Below are 15,354 nucleotides of genomic sequence, written 5' to 3' on the forward strand. Positions count from 1 at the left end.
ACAGACACACACGCTCACAGGGCTGAAACGTAAATCTGAATCTGAATTTAGTTCCTTCGTAAAATAGGAATTGAGAATTTTTCTCAATTCTCCAAAAGCTGAGAGGAGAGAAGGCTATGAAACAAACCATTTACAATCTGTCAAAAATATATATTTATCAGAAGAATAAGAGGCTTGTTTGACACATCAAGGATTTAAACTTTATTTTCCACTGATTTATTTAATGCCTTTTAGGGCATAACATGTGGTCTTCGGAGGGAAAACTGCAGGTGTTACTGTCATGGAACCTCAGTTGTAGAGCATTGTCTAAAAAGACAAGAAACAGCTGTGATTTTTCTGGCTATGTCAGCAAGGTATTAATAAAATTAGTTACTACTCGTGTCTTTCAGGTTATGTCACGACAAGAAAATAAGGTACTACACAAGTCTTTCAAGTTATGTCATGACAAGAAAATAAGGTACTACACAAGTCTTTCAAGTTATGTCATGACAAGAAAATAAGGTACTACACAAGTCTTTCAGGTTATGTCATGACAAGAAAATAAGGTACTACACAAGTCTTTCAGGTTGTGTCATGACAAGAAAATAAGGTGCTACACATGTCTTTCAGGTTATGTCACGATAAGAAAATAAGGTACTACACATGTCTTTCAGGTTATGTCATGACAAGAAAATAAGGTACTACACAAGTCTTTCAGGTTATGTCATGACTAGAAAATAAGGTACTACACATGTCCAGTGTATAAATACAGCTTGGGGTGGCAGATCCACCCAGTTGAGGGGTCTGCTGAGCAAACACCATGCCAGTACAGCTCCTAGAGCTGCTCGGAGTTTCACCAGGTTGTCTCAGAAAGCGTTAGCAGCTTAGCGCACTGCTAGCAGGTGTATAGAGGGGCCTTGGGTAATGGGGGAGGGAGGGGGGGATGCGACTCCGTCACTGATCCACTGGCTGAAGGAGGCGTGCGGGTGAGACGGTGGGCTTTGGGTAATGGGGGGGAGGGAGGGGAGGGGATGCGACTCACGTCACTGATCCACTGGCTGAAGGAGGACGTGCGGGTGAAGACGGTGGGCTTCTGGGTAATGTGGAGGGGGAGGGGAGGGGAGGGGAGGGGCGGATGCGACTCATGTCACTGATCCACTGGCTGAAGGAGGACGTGCGGGTGAAGACGGTGGGCTTCTGGGTAATGGGGGGGGGAGGGGAGGGGAGGGGAGGGGGCGGATGCGACTCACGTCACTGATCCACTGGCTGAAGGAGGACGTGCGGGTGAAGACGGTGGGCTTCTGGATGGTGTTGCAGCCGCGAGACGAGACAAAGCTGGTCACTCCCTGGACGTACCACCTGCCGTCCCTGCCCTGACAGTTCAGAGGCCCTCCCGAGTCTCCCTACAGAGAGAGAGAGCGAGAGAGAGGGGGAGAGAGAGAGAGAGAGAGATGCAAAGAATGCAGTGAAGGGGGGAGAGGGAACATGACGAGGAAGGAGGACAGATTTCTGTGTGACAGGAGAGACCCAACTAACATAAACAATTAAAAAACCCAGGTTGGAAAGAGAGCGAGTGATGGTGAGTATTGTGACAGGGATGGTGATGATGATGATGATGATGATGATGATGACAATGGTGGTGATGATGGTGATGAAGGATGAAAGTGCACCCCCCGTCCAGTGAAAACCAGCCCACAGCCCCGCCCCAGGATTTTGACACCATGCGTAACATTCCCCCCTGTCTGAGCGGTGAGGGTTATTCCCGGGTTGGGTTCCCGTGCGATGGCTGGATTAGCGTTCCGGGAAAGCCAGCCGGGAGAGGAGAGGAGCAGGGGTGGGGGTACGGGGGGGGGGGCTTTTTGGAAAAGCGGGACTCACGTTGCAGCCGGAGCGGATGTCCCCCCCGGCGCACACCATGCTGGGCTTGACGCTGCTGCCCCACCAGTCGGACCGGCTGCACACGGGATGGTCCACCACCGGCAGCAGGGCCTGCTGGAGCTTGGAGGCGATGGGACCTCCGGCTTTTTGGGACACACAGAAACGGAGAAAGCGCTCAGTCTCTCTGGACGCGAGCCGAACCCGCTACAGACAACCCATAAAGAGCCCAGAACCCAGGCATACCCGTAAAGAGCCCAGAACCCAGGCATACCTGTGAGAGCCTGGTTCTGTCACTCTCAGTGCAAGTCAACCACACAGTACTGTAAAGCCCAAACAAACAACATCCTACACGCAACCACATAGAACACCCTGAGAGGGGTCAGCTGGTCTGAGGGCTAGTTACCCAGGAGAGAGCACAGGTGAACTCGTCAGGCTACGGTAATTCACTCGAAACCCATGGACACAGATCCCAGGGGGAATGGGGGACACACCCCTATTGCAACCCCAATATCCTGTTTGTTTACACCACCAACCCCACCCCATACCGATCCGCCTCCCCTCCTCCCCAGCTCCCCACACCCCCTCCAAAGTTGAAACGAGATCTACTGTACGTCCTTTGCTCAAAACTGCAGTTGAACGCATCAAGTGCGACCCGACCAGAAGTGCAGCACAGTCGGACGCTGGGGGCACTAAGAAAAACCATCCGGCACCTTCTAATGCCGGTAAGCCCACGGTGAATGCTGTAAACGTTTGACTTGCGGTAAATTTCGGGGTTGGGGGTGGTGAGGGGGGGGGGGGCGATGCTTACTGTACAGCCTGCCCCAGCCGGTGATGTAGCAGGGCTCGTTGTGGGCCACCAGGTCCCCGGCCGGCGGCACGCAGGCCAGCTGCACCTTGTCGTTGATGAAGGCGCTGGAGGCCAGCTTCACCAGGGCCACGTCGTCGCTGGAAGGTGGGGAAAATAAATACATCCATTTTTCTTTTCTTTTTAAAAAAAATCTCCTTACTCTTTGTAACTAAACGACAGCACTGTTCATTTCATTTTTCTCGTTCGCATTGCCTGCTTTGTCTTATACTCGGTGAACTATATACGCTCTTTTTCTTTTTTTCATTGAACACGGATTCCAGTTACACAATCAGGGGCGTCACCTCGCACGCGAAGACCTCGCACTGGGCCCCAGCACCCCATCTCTGGGGCACTCTTATACAATCCAACAGTTACCAAACCGATCTGTGTGAATGCTCTCAACAACATCAGCCACAGTACAATTTCACAGCCTCCGGGCGTGAAGCCCCCCTCCTTTCTTCGCCGATTAAAGAGGCGCCCAAAACGCCGCGCCCGTTCCCCCTTCACGCCGTCCTCCAGGTGTGGGGGGGGGGCGCGCTCGTGGGACAGGTAACGGGGCCTCACCCGCAGGCCACGCAGTTGTCGTTCCAGCCGGGGTGCACGAGGATCTTCGACACCTCCCGAATCTGCTCGTTATTCTCCTCCCTGGTCAGGTCGTACTCTCCCAGGACCACGCGATACTTGCGAGACCTGTCCCGGGGGGGGGGGGCGGTTATTTCAAAACTTTAAACTTGTAAGTTTAAATTTCACACACGACGAGTACAATCCATCGCATGTAGCAGTGAGACTCAATGGGTGTAGATCTCAACAAACTGAAAATTTCTTTATGATTTTTTTTGGGCGGGGGGGGGGACAGTACTACCTACAACAAGATAATAAGGGGGGGAGGTGACCATTTTGTGTGGTACAGGTACAGGTACAGGTACAGGTGGGCTAGGTAATGTGCGTTCACTGAGCTTCCTGCTGTGTGGCATTTGTTTTTCACATGTCCCTGTCCTTGTATTGGTCTTGGTGTCATTTCACAGAAGGGGATTGGGGGATTGGGGGGCGGGGGGGTGGGTCGAACTCACGAAATGCAGTGCCCCGCAGTCAGGACCCAGTTGGGGGCGATGAGCGTGCCCCCACAGGTGTGCCGGTAGGTGCCAGAACTCAGGTACTGCAGGGAAATCTGGAGAGGACACACAAAACGTAAACATGAACTTCCTTTCAGCGCGGAGACCGCCGCTGTGCGCCGCTCGCTTAGGAGACGCATCCCCTCTGAGCTGGTGAAGAACGGCGGCGAGAACATTAGTCACGAAGTCAAGCTGCCTCCTTTCTGCTCACGGTTAGCCCACAGCAGCAGCGTTCCTCCCCCGGACCAGACCACAACACCCTGGTTTACAAATGCAGGCCAGTGGCAGCCAGCACAGACTGGCAGAGCATGCAACAGGCCAGGTTAAAAAAGCTTAAATATTAAACGCTAAACAAATAGATCTGAAGCTAATGCAAGATGGCCGATGTGCGACACCGATGTACGGTGAATGGCGAGCAGTGAAAAACCCGCTTATGCAGAACGGACAAAATGGCCGCCCTCCTACCTGCCAGGGCCAGCTGTAGGGGCGAGCGTCGACCCCGTTCACCACCCGGCTCGGGTTGGGCTTGTAGGTGGGCACCCCGCACCCGTAGGCTGGAACACACACACACAGGTACAGGTGTTTTAATCTCGGGGTGTAACTTCGGGGTGGAACCTTGGGTGGACGATTCCATATTCAAGCAGTTCAACGCCCCTTTAAAACACGCCTCAGGTCTGTACCCCTGACGATTCGCATTGCAAGTCTATGGAAAAGAGCATCTGCTAAATTAATGTACATAAACATAAATGCAGTTTTTAAAAAAATATAATTTGTCGAATACTCACCGGTGGCCGCCAGCAGCAGAACAAGACCAAGTTTCATCATATTTCCTCCGACGATGTCCGTGGGACTCCGACCCCTTATATCCCTCGATATCGGCCCTGGGCTGTTATCAGGGGCCCTGGTGCTAATATTAGCTGGGAACACCTGCCTGTTTGCCCAGGTGCTCTTTGCATTGGGCAAGCACTGGCCACAGTCTTTAAACTATAAAGCCTAAAACGCACAGAAGCCATGCTGCCATGCTACCAATGCTACCAATGCCAATGGCTGCACCTCCTGGGACAGCTGACTTTCAGCTGGAAGAGGTGTCATGATCCCGCATGAAGCTATCTGACCTCTGACCTCTGACCTCTGGACCAAACTGACAAACGTCGAGATTGTGAATTACAATTTTTAGCAATGTGACACATGCAGCATGTGTCGTTTTCTGATATTTTGTGTCCGCATGAATTTTAATTCACACACTTCTGTATGTTTGCTTGGCTTGTGATCGTAACGATGAACAGCAGCACAGAAATTAAGGGCAGCTTTCCAGCGATTTAAAAGAGCAGGTGTTTCAGGCCCAGGGAATCAGACTTCAGTGTTAGTGTTCTCACCCGATTAGGTGAAGACATGTTTGAGTTGGCTTATTGTCAGAAGCACGGTCCTTGACAGAAGCAGGCGACATACGGTAACGTGCGACGTTAATGTTCGCTGCGCTCAAGGCAATAAACAAAAACTGGAAAAAGCACAGTGCAACTATTCTGGTTATTATAATAGTGCATCATTTACCCAGCATGCTGTTGCCCTACTTTGTACCAACCAGGTCATTCTCAAAATAAAATTCCCCAGGACAAAATTTGATTTGCATGGTGGAACTTGCGCTTGCCACAGCGGCTGTGTTGGCTGTCACGAGGTTCAGTTTGGGTGCACGGCTAAGTCGACCCTGTGGCTTATCTCGGTAATAAAAGCCGCTCTCTGGTTTGTGGTTATGCACCTGTTCACCTGTACCAGGAACACCTCTGTCCTCTGATTCTCTTCCAGCGAAACATACAAGGTATTCTGAACACGCATCAGTAATTCTGTGGCTTGTTTATTTATTTTTTATTTTTATTTTTTTTTACAGCTTCATCCTCAACCAATATGTGATTCTTAACTGAACATTCTAATGCTGATGTAACAATCGCCAATTACTGCCAGCAAATGAAGGCAATGGAGTCCTAGAACACTGACTTACAATTTGGAAGAGACCCACTTCCAAAAAAACCTGCTCTTCAAAGGGCAAATGGGTGAGAGGGGGAAGTGTCCGTGATTCGCTCATCGACAATTTTTATGAAAGACAATCTGCAAATGTGCGAGTGTATGTCGCAGAGATTCGAACGCTGAAGATTTTGTGAATCCCCACCTAAAATAATGAGATGAATAACCACCTGACAATCAACTTGCGACTGAAAAAAAAAAAGTTTCGCCCAAAAAGGATCAGGTGAAGGTTGGGTTTATTAGTTTTTCTGGTTTATTACAGCAGGGGAGCCATTTCCTTGCGGGGAGAAACGGCAGGAGGTCAGGAGAAACGGCAGGAGGTCAGGAAAACGCTCTCATAAACCTGAGGTGGAACCTCTTCAGACGACCCAAAGCGTCCTCCAGAACCTCAGGGCACGCCATCACATGCAACCTGAGAGGTGACCAGCAGAGGGCGCTCACCAGACAGACCAGCAACGAGAACGATCAAACATCAAACTGAGACAGGCCTCGCAATCACATAACATCTGATAAGACGTTTTAATTTTTCTTTTTTAAATAGCATTTTGCATGACACATTGTTTACGCTTGTACCACGATACCAGGATTTGGTGTAGAGGAATTCTGGGGACTTACAGTGAGATTGTGTATAAACATGCAGGGCATGTAAAGGTGTTATGGGTTGAAACACACTCTGCTTTTGTGACCCAGATACGGGGGGGAGGGGAGGGTGAGTGTGGGAACACACCTGATGTGGTAAGTGCCTTCCCTTTGCCCAAACTCGCACCCGGGTCCAACACACAACCCTTCCTCCTCCAGCAGCTGCCCAGAGTACAGCAGGTCTGCCTCAACTCCAGCTGACTAGTGGGGGGAGGGGGGGTGGAAAGAGACGGAAAGAGAGGGAGAGAGAGGGAGAGAGAGAGAGAGGGAGGGAGAGAGAGAGAGAGAGTGAATATACTGCGATGGACTAAATCAGTCTGGTCTTGCTTTATTTACATACTGTAAATACACACATAATGTATACATAACAATACGTACAATATGAACATACAAAAATATATATACACAGGCATAAAAACATGCATGCATGCATACACTCACATACTGTATATCTATGTACAGTCACACATGCACACACACACACACACACACACACACACACACACACACACACACACACACACACACACACACATACACACACACACACACACACACACACACACACACACACACACACACACAGAGTGATTTCGGGGGGGTGCTGTGCTCACCCTGGCCTGCTCCACCGCTGCCGTGGGGAGGTGCAGCCGGGGGAAGAGGTAATGCCCCCCCGCGCCCGTCTGGCAGCTGACCCCCGGCAGAGAGTCCAGAACCTCCCGGGCCCGGCGGACATTCCCAATCAGCGCGTCCCGTTGGGTCTGGACTTCCTGGCGGCGGGGGGGTCATGACAGATTTACGACCTGGTCTTCATTTGGGGCGAGTTCTATGTACTCTGTTCCTAGGACCTCTGCACTTACATGACATTCTTTTAGTATACAGGCTTCCAAACCTTTCTCGTACAGGGACCCCCCCCCCCACCCACCCCACCCCCCAGCCAGGCTCAAAGGCATCCTGGGCCCCCCCATCATCAAGTTAATAAAAGTAATACTTTTTTTTTAAGGCTTTATATTTTGAAATATTTTCCCAAATTTATATATATTCAATGCATATCAAGTCTTTGTCAGGGACCCCCTGCAGTACCTTTAAGGACCCCCATGGGACCTCTGGACCCCCTGTTGTAAACCCAGGATTCAGCAGGCGCTCTGGTCCAGAGAGACTTACATTTTGCACAGAAGCAAGTCTCAAACAGCTGCAGCTGCAGGGCTGTGGTGCACACGAGCCATCTATTCATAGCTGCGTTTAACAGACTTAGCATCCTGTGATGCTATGTAAAAATGATTTCCTGTTAGCTGAGCTCTGTTTTGTTCCAGGGGGGTGGGGCGGGCCGTGGGGGGGGGAAGGGGGGGGCTGACCTCCGCGTATGTGGCGTGGGAGGGGTCCCCGGGGCGCGGGGGACAGGCCATGAGGTCCAGGGCGATCTGACCCGGGACGGGGGGGCATATGTCCACGGAGAGCAGAGTCCGCTGAAACGTAGAGATCACCGCGGGGTCCACGTTGAGCACTTCCATGTACCCAGAACGCAGGCCGCCCCTGCACCAGGAGAAGAGTCGCGAGCGCACATCGATTCACTGACTCACTGCTTTACCGACTCACTGCCTCCCTCACTCTCTGCTGGCTTGTTTCACTGATTCACTGACTCACTGCTTTACCGACTCACTGCCTCACTCACTCTCTGCTGGCTTGTTTCACTGATTCACTGACTCACTGCTTTACCGACTCACTGCCTCACTCACTCTCTGCTGGCTTGTTTCACTGATTCACTGACTCACTGCTTTACCGACTCACTGTCTCACTCATTCTCTGCTGGCTTGTTTCACTGATTCACTGACTCACTGCTTTACCGACTCACTGCCTCACTCACTCTCTGCTGGCTTGTTTCACTGATTCACTGACTCACTGCTTTACCGACTCACTGCCTCCCTCACTCTCTGCTGGCTTGTTTCACTGATTCACTGACTCACTGCTTTACCGACTCACTGCCTCCCTCACTCTCTGCTGGCTTGTTTCACCGATTCACTGACTCACTGCTTTACCGACTCACTGCCTCCCTCACTCTCTGCTGGCTTGTGGTTCACTGACTCACTGCTTTACCGACTCACTGCCTCCCTCACTCTCTGCTGGCTTGTGATTCACTGACTCACTGCTTTACCGACTCACTGCCTCACTCACTCTCTGCTGGCTTGTTTCACTGATTCACTGACTCACTGCTTTACCGACTCACTGCCTCACTCACTCTCTGCTGGCTTGTTTCACTGATTCACTGACTCACTGCTTTACCGACTCACTGCCTCCCTCACTCTCTGCTGGCTTGTGATTCACTGACTCACTGCTTTACCGACTCACTGCCTCCCTCACTCTCTGCTGGCTTGTGATTCACTGACTCACTGCTTTACCGACTCACTGCCTCACTCACTCTCTGCTGGCTTGTTTCACTGATTCACTGACTCACTGCTTTACCGACTCACTGCTCCCCACTCTCTGCTGGCTTGTGATCACTGACTCACTGCTTTAACGACTCACTGCCTCCCTCACTCTCTGCTGGCTTGTGATCACTGACTCACTGCTTTACCGACCAGCCTCACTCACTCCTGCGGTTGTTTCACTGATTCACTGACTCACTGCTTTACCGACTCACTGCCTCACTCACTCTCTGCTGGCTTGTTTCACTGATTCACTGATTCAGTTTCTCTGCTGGTTTGTTTCACTGATTCACTGATTCAGTTTCTAGTGCTGGCTTGATTCACCAATTCACTGCTTTGCTATCTGATACTTTCACTGTACTCTGCTCATCGTATTACTGATCACTCTCTGCCTGGCTTCGTCATTCACATGGACTGTAGTTTGTTTACTGTTTCTTTTACTTTTGCAGACTTCACACATTTTACGAGCACTTTCCTTGGCTCATTATATTATATATCTGAAGCAATGCAGGTTAAGTACCTTTGCTCAAGGGTACAACAGCAGTGTCCAAGTCGGGAATTGAGCCAGTGACCTTTCAGTTACGAGACCAGTTTCTTACCCATAATACTACACTGCCGCCCCAGTTCAGAGAATTGGTCTTTTTTTTTTTAAAGGGTCCAACGCAAGGTGTTAAGCAGCACGGGGGAAAATGGAAACTCACTCTCCCATGAGCCCCCTGGAGATGGAGTGGAGGGAGATCAGCTCGACCGCGTCTGAGAACTGAGGCCCCATCTCAAACAGCACCTTCCTGTAGGACACAAATTCAGAGCCCTCCCCGTGCACACTGTCCTGATCGACCTGGAGAGAGAGAGAGAGAGATAGAGAGAGAGAGAGAGAGAGAGAGAGAGAGAGAGAGAGAGAGGGAGAGAGGTGGAGAGAGAGAGAGAGAGAGAATATTTAAGCTGGTGTATTGGAACCAATTAAATACTCTCAAAAAGTGCAAACCCCGACTTCTGGTCATATTGGCAGGCTCAATTACACCAGGCAAGATCAACAGAGCACAGAAAAGTATTTGAATCCAAAAGACCCAGGTCTGGCCATAATGTGAGGCCTCAGCTTTGTTTTGTGGAGAGCAATAGAGTGAAGATGAAAGAAGTGATGGACAGACAGGAAACTAATTCACCCCGTGTTGGGCTCCACTGCAAAAAAAACCGTAATACACAATCACCTCGTTCACCACAAGGATGAGCCTTTCTTCAGCAGCCAATCGGATCACCTGCTCGATTGACTCCTTGCTCTGCACATGACCTTGGGGAAACAGGAAGCAGGAAGTCACTTATAACTTGCTGGAGTGAGCTCTGGACCATATTTTTTTGTGTCTTCAAATTTTTTTACTTCTGAAGAACAACACGGATATCAATGTCTTTTCCCATCTAGGGCATTTTGTGTCAGTGGGATGTTTAGTTGCCAACAGGTGTCCCTTCCAGAAATAGATGATTAACATTTGTTTTTATGTTATCATTTAATTTTGCCATGAGTATATGTCAGTGCCCTCTAGGCATAAACTGTGTGTTTATGAAATGTATAAATCATGGATTAATCAATAAGTGAGCCAGCACGGGCACACGCAGCTGACTGGTGAAATGTTAGACTGCTGTACGCACCTGTGGGATTCCCTGGGTTGACGACGTACAGCACTCTGGGGTCACAGTGCCCCCTAGAGGCTCGGAGGACCCGGCACACCTCGTCCACCCGCAGCACCCACCCCTGCTCCTCGCACAGGTGATAGGGCACCGGGGCCACGCCCACCGCTGCCAGCGCCATGGCGACGGTGTAACAGGCAGGCGCCGGGGTCAGAACGCCAGTCCGGGACACGCCCTCACCCTGGGCTAGCAGGCTCAGGACCAGCTGGCAGGAGTGACAGCAAGACGACAATACAGACACAACTCGGGAGCAGGGGCGTGTCCAAAAGGGGCCTGCTCTCCCCTGGAATTTGACTGGCTACCCCAAGTGCCACTCCTGTTTCCCCCCCCTAAAATAGCACATTATAATTGGCTAATATAACGGTTGGTGATAGTGTGCCTCCCCCCTGCCCCAAATTGAATCTGTAGCCCTCTGCTGGCCACACCATGAAGAAATTTCAGGTGACCCCGCCCCCCCTGCTCACCGTGAGGGCTCGCTGGGAGCCCAAGGAGATGAAGATGTTTTCGGGGAGAGAGGCCACGCCCCCGTCCCGTCGCGTGATAAACTCTGCCACACTGCGCCGGACGTGAGGGAGACCGCACGAGTGTGTGTATGACCCTGAATACACACACACACACACACACACACACACAAACACACACACACACACTCACACACACACACACATATACAGACACATACACACATGCACACACACAAATACAGACACATACACACATGCGCACACAAAATTACATTCATGTGCAAACACACCATGCACAATGATACAGTTAGACACATGCACACATACATTCATAGACACATGATTTGCACTGTACATTTTCATACACGCACTCACACACACACACACACACACACACACACTCACACTTCCTTACCCAAGCTGCCACCCTCACATTCTCCCAGCAGCCTCTGGGCCCTCTGTCGTGCGTCAACAGGCAGTCTATCACTGTGGAGGAGCTCAGGGTGCAGGCAGGCAGCAAGGACCTGAGCCAGACAGACAGACAGAGAGATAGGCAGGCAGACAGACAGGCAGAGAGACAGGCAGGCAGGCAGACAGGCAGACAGACAGGCAGAGAGACAGGCAGGCAGGCAGGCAGGCAGACAGGCAGGCAGACAGGCAGAGAGACAGGCAGGCAGGCAGGCAGACAGGCAGACAGACAGGCAGAGAGACAGACAGACAGATGGGCAGAGAGACAGACAGACGGGCAGAGAGACAGACAGGCATGCAGACAGACAGACAGATAGACAGACAGGCAGGCAGGCAGCGACAGCAGGCAGAGAACAGACAGGACGACGAGCAGTTAAATGCGGAAGAGCGAAATGAGGAAATTTACAAGAAATGTGCTCTTCCGAGGGTTAAGGCTTGAATAAGACTGACCTGCCGGACGAAGGAGAGGGGTTTTATGCCTGTGCTGTGTGCGTCACCCCAGCAGATATCAATCAACTCCTTCTCTGAACCCTGCATAGCAGAGGACAATATTAATGCATTGCTGTAACATTATGTCAAAGTGATAATTAATCATTTAATACAAGGCAAAAAATAAATGAAAAAAGGAACAGTAATTAACATTAAATTATCTGTCTGCACATATGCAGTTTCTATACGTACACACCTTCCCCTGCAATGTAATGCATGCAAGACAAACACACAATAGCAAGTCAAAGATGCTGCACAGCATGTAGCCTGAAATGCAATGCATCACTGGAGCTGCGCAAGCAACAGCAGCTGGCACTGCAGTAAGTGCACGCGGAGTTATGAGCAGCCTGCTCCCCACGCAGCCCTGGCAGTGGGTGCAGTCTCCAGAAGAGACTCTTACAGCTCAGGGCAGCCTCCAAATAATGCGTTCAGAGAGGCCCCCCCCCCAAAAAAAAACCTCTCGCCTGCTTGTGGGTGGAGGAACACCTCCTGCACCCTACATCGCCCCCGGTCCCGCTCTCACTTGGCCCCCGCCCGCCGTGGCGTCTCACCTGCGCGCCCCCGCGCCTGATCTGGGCAGCCCGTCCCAGCGCGACGTCCCGCTGGCTCGCCCGGATCTCCCTCACCCTCGGGTCCACCTCCGTTCGGGAGCGGGCACCGTCCTCCGCCTCCCCGTCCCGAAACGCCCCCTCGGGGGAGCCGCCGCCGCCGCCCCCGTCTCCCATTGCCCCCCGTCACCCCCCGAAAACCCTCGGGCTCCGGCGTCCCGCTTGGGAATCTCCGGTCCTCGTGGGGCTGCTGCCCTGCTGCGGTCTGTGTTGGAGGGAACACCGAAACGGCCCGAGGGGTTCTCTTCTCTTAGAAACCGGGCGTTACCGTCCTCATTTAATTTTTCTCTTACCTCCTCCCTTAAGTACCCTCGCTCTGTTTGTCTTGGACCAGTCAACACCAGTCGAGCCTTCCACCGGGGGACACTGATTAACACATCTGTGATTCCCATTGGTGCCCGAAGGCGTAAGAATCACACAGTGGGAACATGACATCAAGACCTTCTACCCGAGCAGGTAAAAGTGCTACTCATCTGGGAATCTGGCACATCATTATCTCATTACCGCTCACTGTGCCTGCCCACGTATCACACACCTCCTGCGTTTCAGTTCATATATTCGGTCCACCACATTCTCATATCATATGGAATGTAATGGACTGCATTTATAGCTTTATCCAAGCGCTACAATTGATGCCTCTCATCGCCAGAGCAGTTAGGGTAGGGTAGGGTCTTGCTCAAGGACACTTCGACACGCCCAGGGCGGGGCTTGAACCGGCAACCCTCCGACTGCCAGACAATCGGTCTTAGCTCCTGAACTATGTCGCCATATCTCAAGTTATTTACATACACATGCATACAATGCTGTCTGTCAGTCCCTAATGTGGGCGTTGGTCTTGGCCCGGTTCCCGCCGGGACCCAAGGGTAGCGTTCGCGCGACGCGGAAACAGACGGTGTCTGGGACATCTTGTTGATCCCGCGCCTCCAGGCCAGGAGTGTTTGGTGGGGTGGAAAGGGGGGGTAGACGGGGAGGGCTGTCCCGTGGCCTGAAGTTCGGCCATTATGCCATCTTTAGGACGCTCAAAGTCCAGAGGCGGTCAAAATTGCACCTTACGAGACAATGAGTAACCGCTCCGAGTACCGGTGCGTCGCAGAGCAAGTGCCGCAGACTGCAATGAATAAACCACCGGCATTAACCATTGGACGGTCAGCTAAGTTCAGGAGTATTACTGATTACAGTGTTTTTTAATGACGCTGAATCACAAGGACACATCGGTGGACGGCTTCTTTCTCCAGAGCACTGGGGTCGTCCACTGCTTTTGTCAGGATGACAGGATCACTGGCGGCCGTCTTACACCGCAGCCTGAAGACCTGCTTCCTGGCTCACTTCCTGTTCTCACCTCCATATTACAGTTATTTTAGAACCATTGCAGCATGGATAGTTTTGTACTGTAATTCTAGGTTGATATAACTGAACTTCCAATTATTACTTTATTGATGATACACATGCACATGTAATATAATAAATATATATATATATATAATGTGTTCAGTGTTCACATTTATTCTTCTGCTAAGTAATACTGATGAATGCTATTTAAAACTAGAAATGAAAAATATTTTATTTCTATAAATATTCCCAAATATTGCCGAGTGCCTCAGATCGATAACCACGATGCTAAATCATAATTGCTCGTGATTTCACTTGCTTCATAATTGTTTTTCTGTTGTGAAACGTGCAGTTTGCTGAAAAAAAGTAATGCACTTAAAAAAACAAGGATTTCATTTTATTTTGCTAATACTGGTTGTCAGGTGCAGTGACCTTCATTGTAAATTACATACTTCCTTTCATCGTTACATTTAGACAAGCAAACAAAAAAAAATTTCAGAACCTTTTTCTATGATAGTGTGTCAAGCAGAATTAACCCTTTAAGGCATAAAATTTGCAAATATGTGACTACAATGTTCTTAACTGAACATTCTAATGCTGATGTCACAATCGGTGCTGCTAAGTGAAAGGAAAGGAGTTCTACAACACTGACTTGAACACACTGGAAGAAAAATAAAACATTACAAAAAAAACCTACTCTCTCCAAAGGGTGAAGCATCCATTTTGTTTTTACTTAAGACTCAGAGAGGAAGCAGCTGTCAGGGCGGGGCTGGTTGATGTAACATGTCTGTGTTCAGCTTCACCAGAACGCTCATTTTGTCCAGATGGACAGAGAGCCTGTCGGGGTTCCCGCTAGTGGGCTCGATGCAGTGGAGGTCACACAGGGGTCACACAGAGGTCAGTGCTCTGTGACGTGGAGTAACAGCAGTACATATTTTTGGGGAGAGGTGGGGTTTTTTTTTTTGGTGGTGGGGTGCTCATGTCCCCTTCTTCTTTGGACACTGGACTCTGTAGCCCACCCGGTAGGCCAGCAGGTACACACGCACCTGGTTGATCCTGAAAACAGGAACAGAAAGCTTTACTTACTGATTTAAATGAACTACATGTTCCCAGATGCGTTACTAAAAACCCTGCGTGTGGCGCACATGTGTACGTGCATGTGAGGCAGACATGCATGTTTGTGTGTCCGCGCTTGTGGGCATAAGTGTATGTGTGTGCTTGATTGTGTACTTGTGGTTGTGCGTGTGTTTGTGTGCATAAGTGTATGTGTGTGCTTGATTGTGTACTTGTGGTTGTGCGTGTGTTTGTGTGCATAAGTGTATGTGTGCTTGATTGTGTACTTGTGGTTGTGTGTGTGTTTGTGGGCATAAGTGTATGTGTGTGCTTGATTGTGTACTTGTGGTTTTGTGTATGTTT

General features: G+C 50.5%; 3 protein-coding genes across 4 annotated transcripts in view; all 3 read right to left on the reverse strand.

Moving 5' to 3' along the window:
* Positions 1 to 188: 188 nt before the first annotated feature.
* LOC135254007 (proproteinase E-like) lies at positions 189 to 4,729 on the reverse strand. Its single transcript, XM_064333933.1, has 8 exons — positions 4,602 to 4,729; positions 4,282 to 4,370; positions 3,775 to 3,872; positions 3,269 to 3,394; positions 2,666 to 2,802; positions 1,858 to 2,000; positions 1,230 to 1,382; positions 189 to 306 (listed from the first exon to the last, which is right to left on the reverse strand). Exons 1-8 carry the CDS (start codon positions 4,639 to 4,641, stop codon positions 289 to 291), a joined length of 804 nt encoding a protein of 267 aa, XP_064190003.1. The 5' UTR covers positions 4,642 to 4,729; the 3' UTR covers positions 189 to 288.
* A 923-nt stretch (positions 4,730 to 5,652) lies between these two features.
* On the reverse strand, positions 5,653 to 13,048 carry LOC135253999 (alanine aminotransferase 2-like). Its single transcript, XM_064333914.1, has 11 exons — positions 12,553 to 13,048; positions 11,963 to 12,043; positions 11,460 to 11,568; positions 11,045 to 11,178; positions 10,542 to 10,785; positions 10,106 to 10,185; positions 9,599 to 9,735; positions 7,830 to 8,007; positions 7,089 to 7,244; positions 6,563 to 6,675; positions 5,653 to 6,247 (listed from the first exon to the last, which is right to left on the reverse strand). The coding sequence occupies exons 1-11, from the start codon at positions 12,724 to 12,726 to the stop codon at positions 6,157 to 6,159; spliced, it is 1,497 nt and encodes a 498-aa protein (XP_064189984.1). The 5' UTR covers positions 12,727 to 13,048; the 3' UTR covers positions 5,653 to 6,156.
* Positions 13,049 to 14,313: 1,265 nt separating this feature from the next.
* Positions 14,314 to 15,354, reverse strand: part of si:ch211-221n20.8 (uncharacterized protein LOC100034409 homolog) — a 12,300-nt gene continuing 11,259 nt past the window's right edge. For both annotated transcript variants that reach the window (XM_064333893.1, XM_064333892.1), the window contains one exon: positions 14,314 to 14,994. In XM_064333893.1, the coding sequence (XP_064189963.1) occupies positions 14,916 to 14,994 (79 nt within the window). In that variant the 3' untranslated portion in view covers positions 14,314 to 14,915. The remainder of the gene's footprint in view (positions 14,995 to 15,354) is intronic.

The sequence above is a fragment of the Anguilla rostrata genome, chromosome 4 (genome assembly GCF_018555375.3).
Source record: "Anguilla rostrata isolate EN2019 chromosome 4, ASM1855537v3, whole genome shotgun sequence".
Taxonomy (NCBI): Eukaryota; Metazoa; Chordata; class Actinopteri; order Anguilliformes; family Anguillidae; genus Anguilla; species Anguilla rostrata.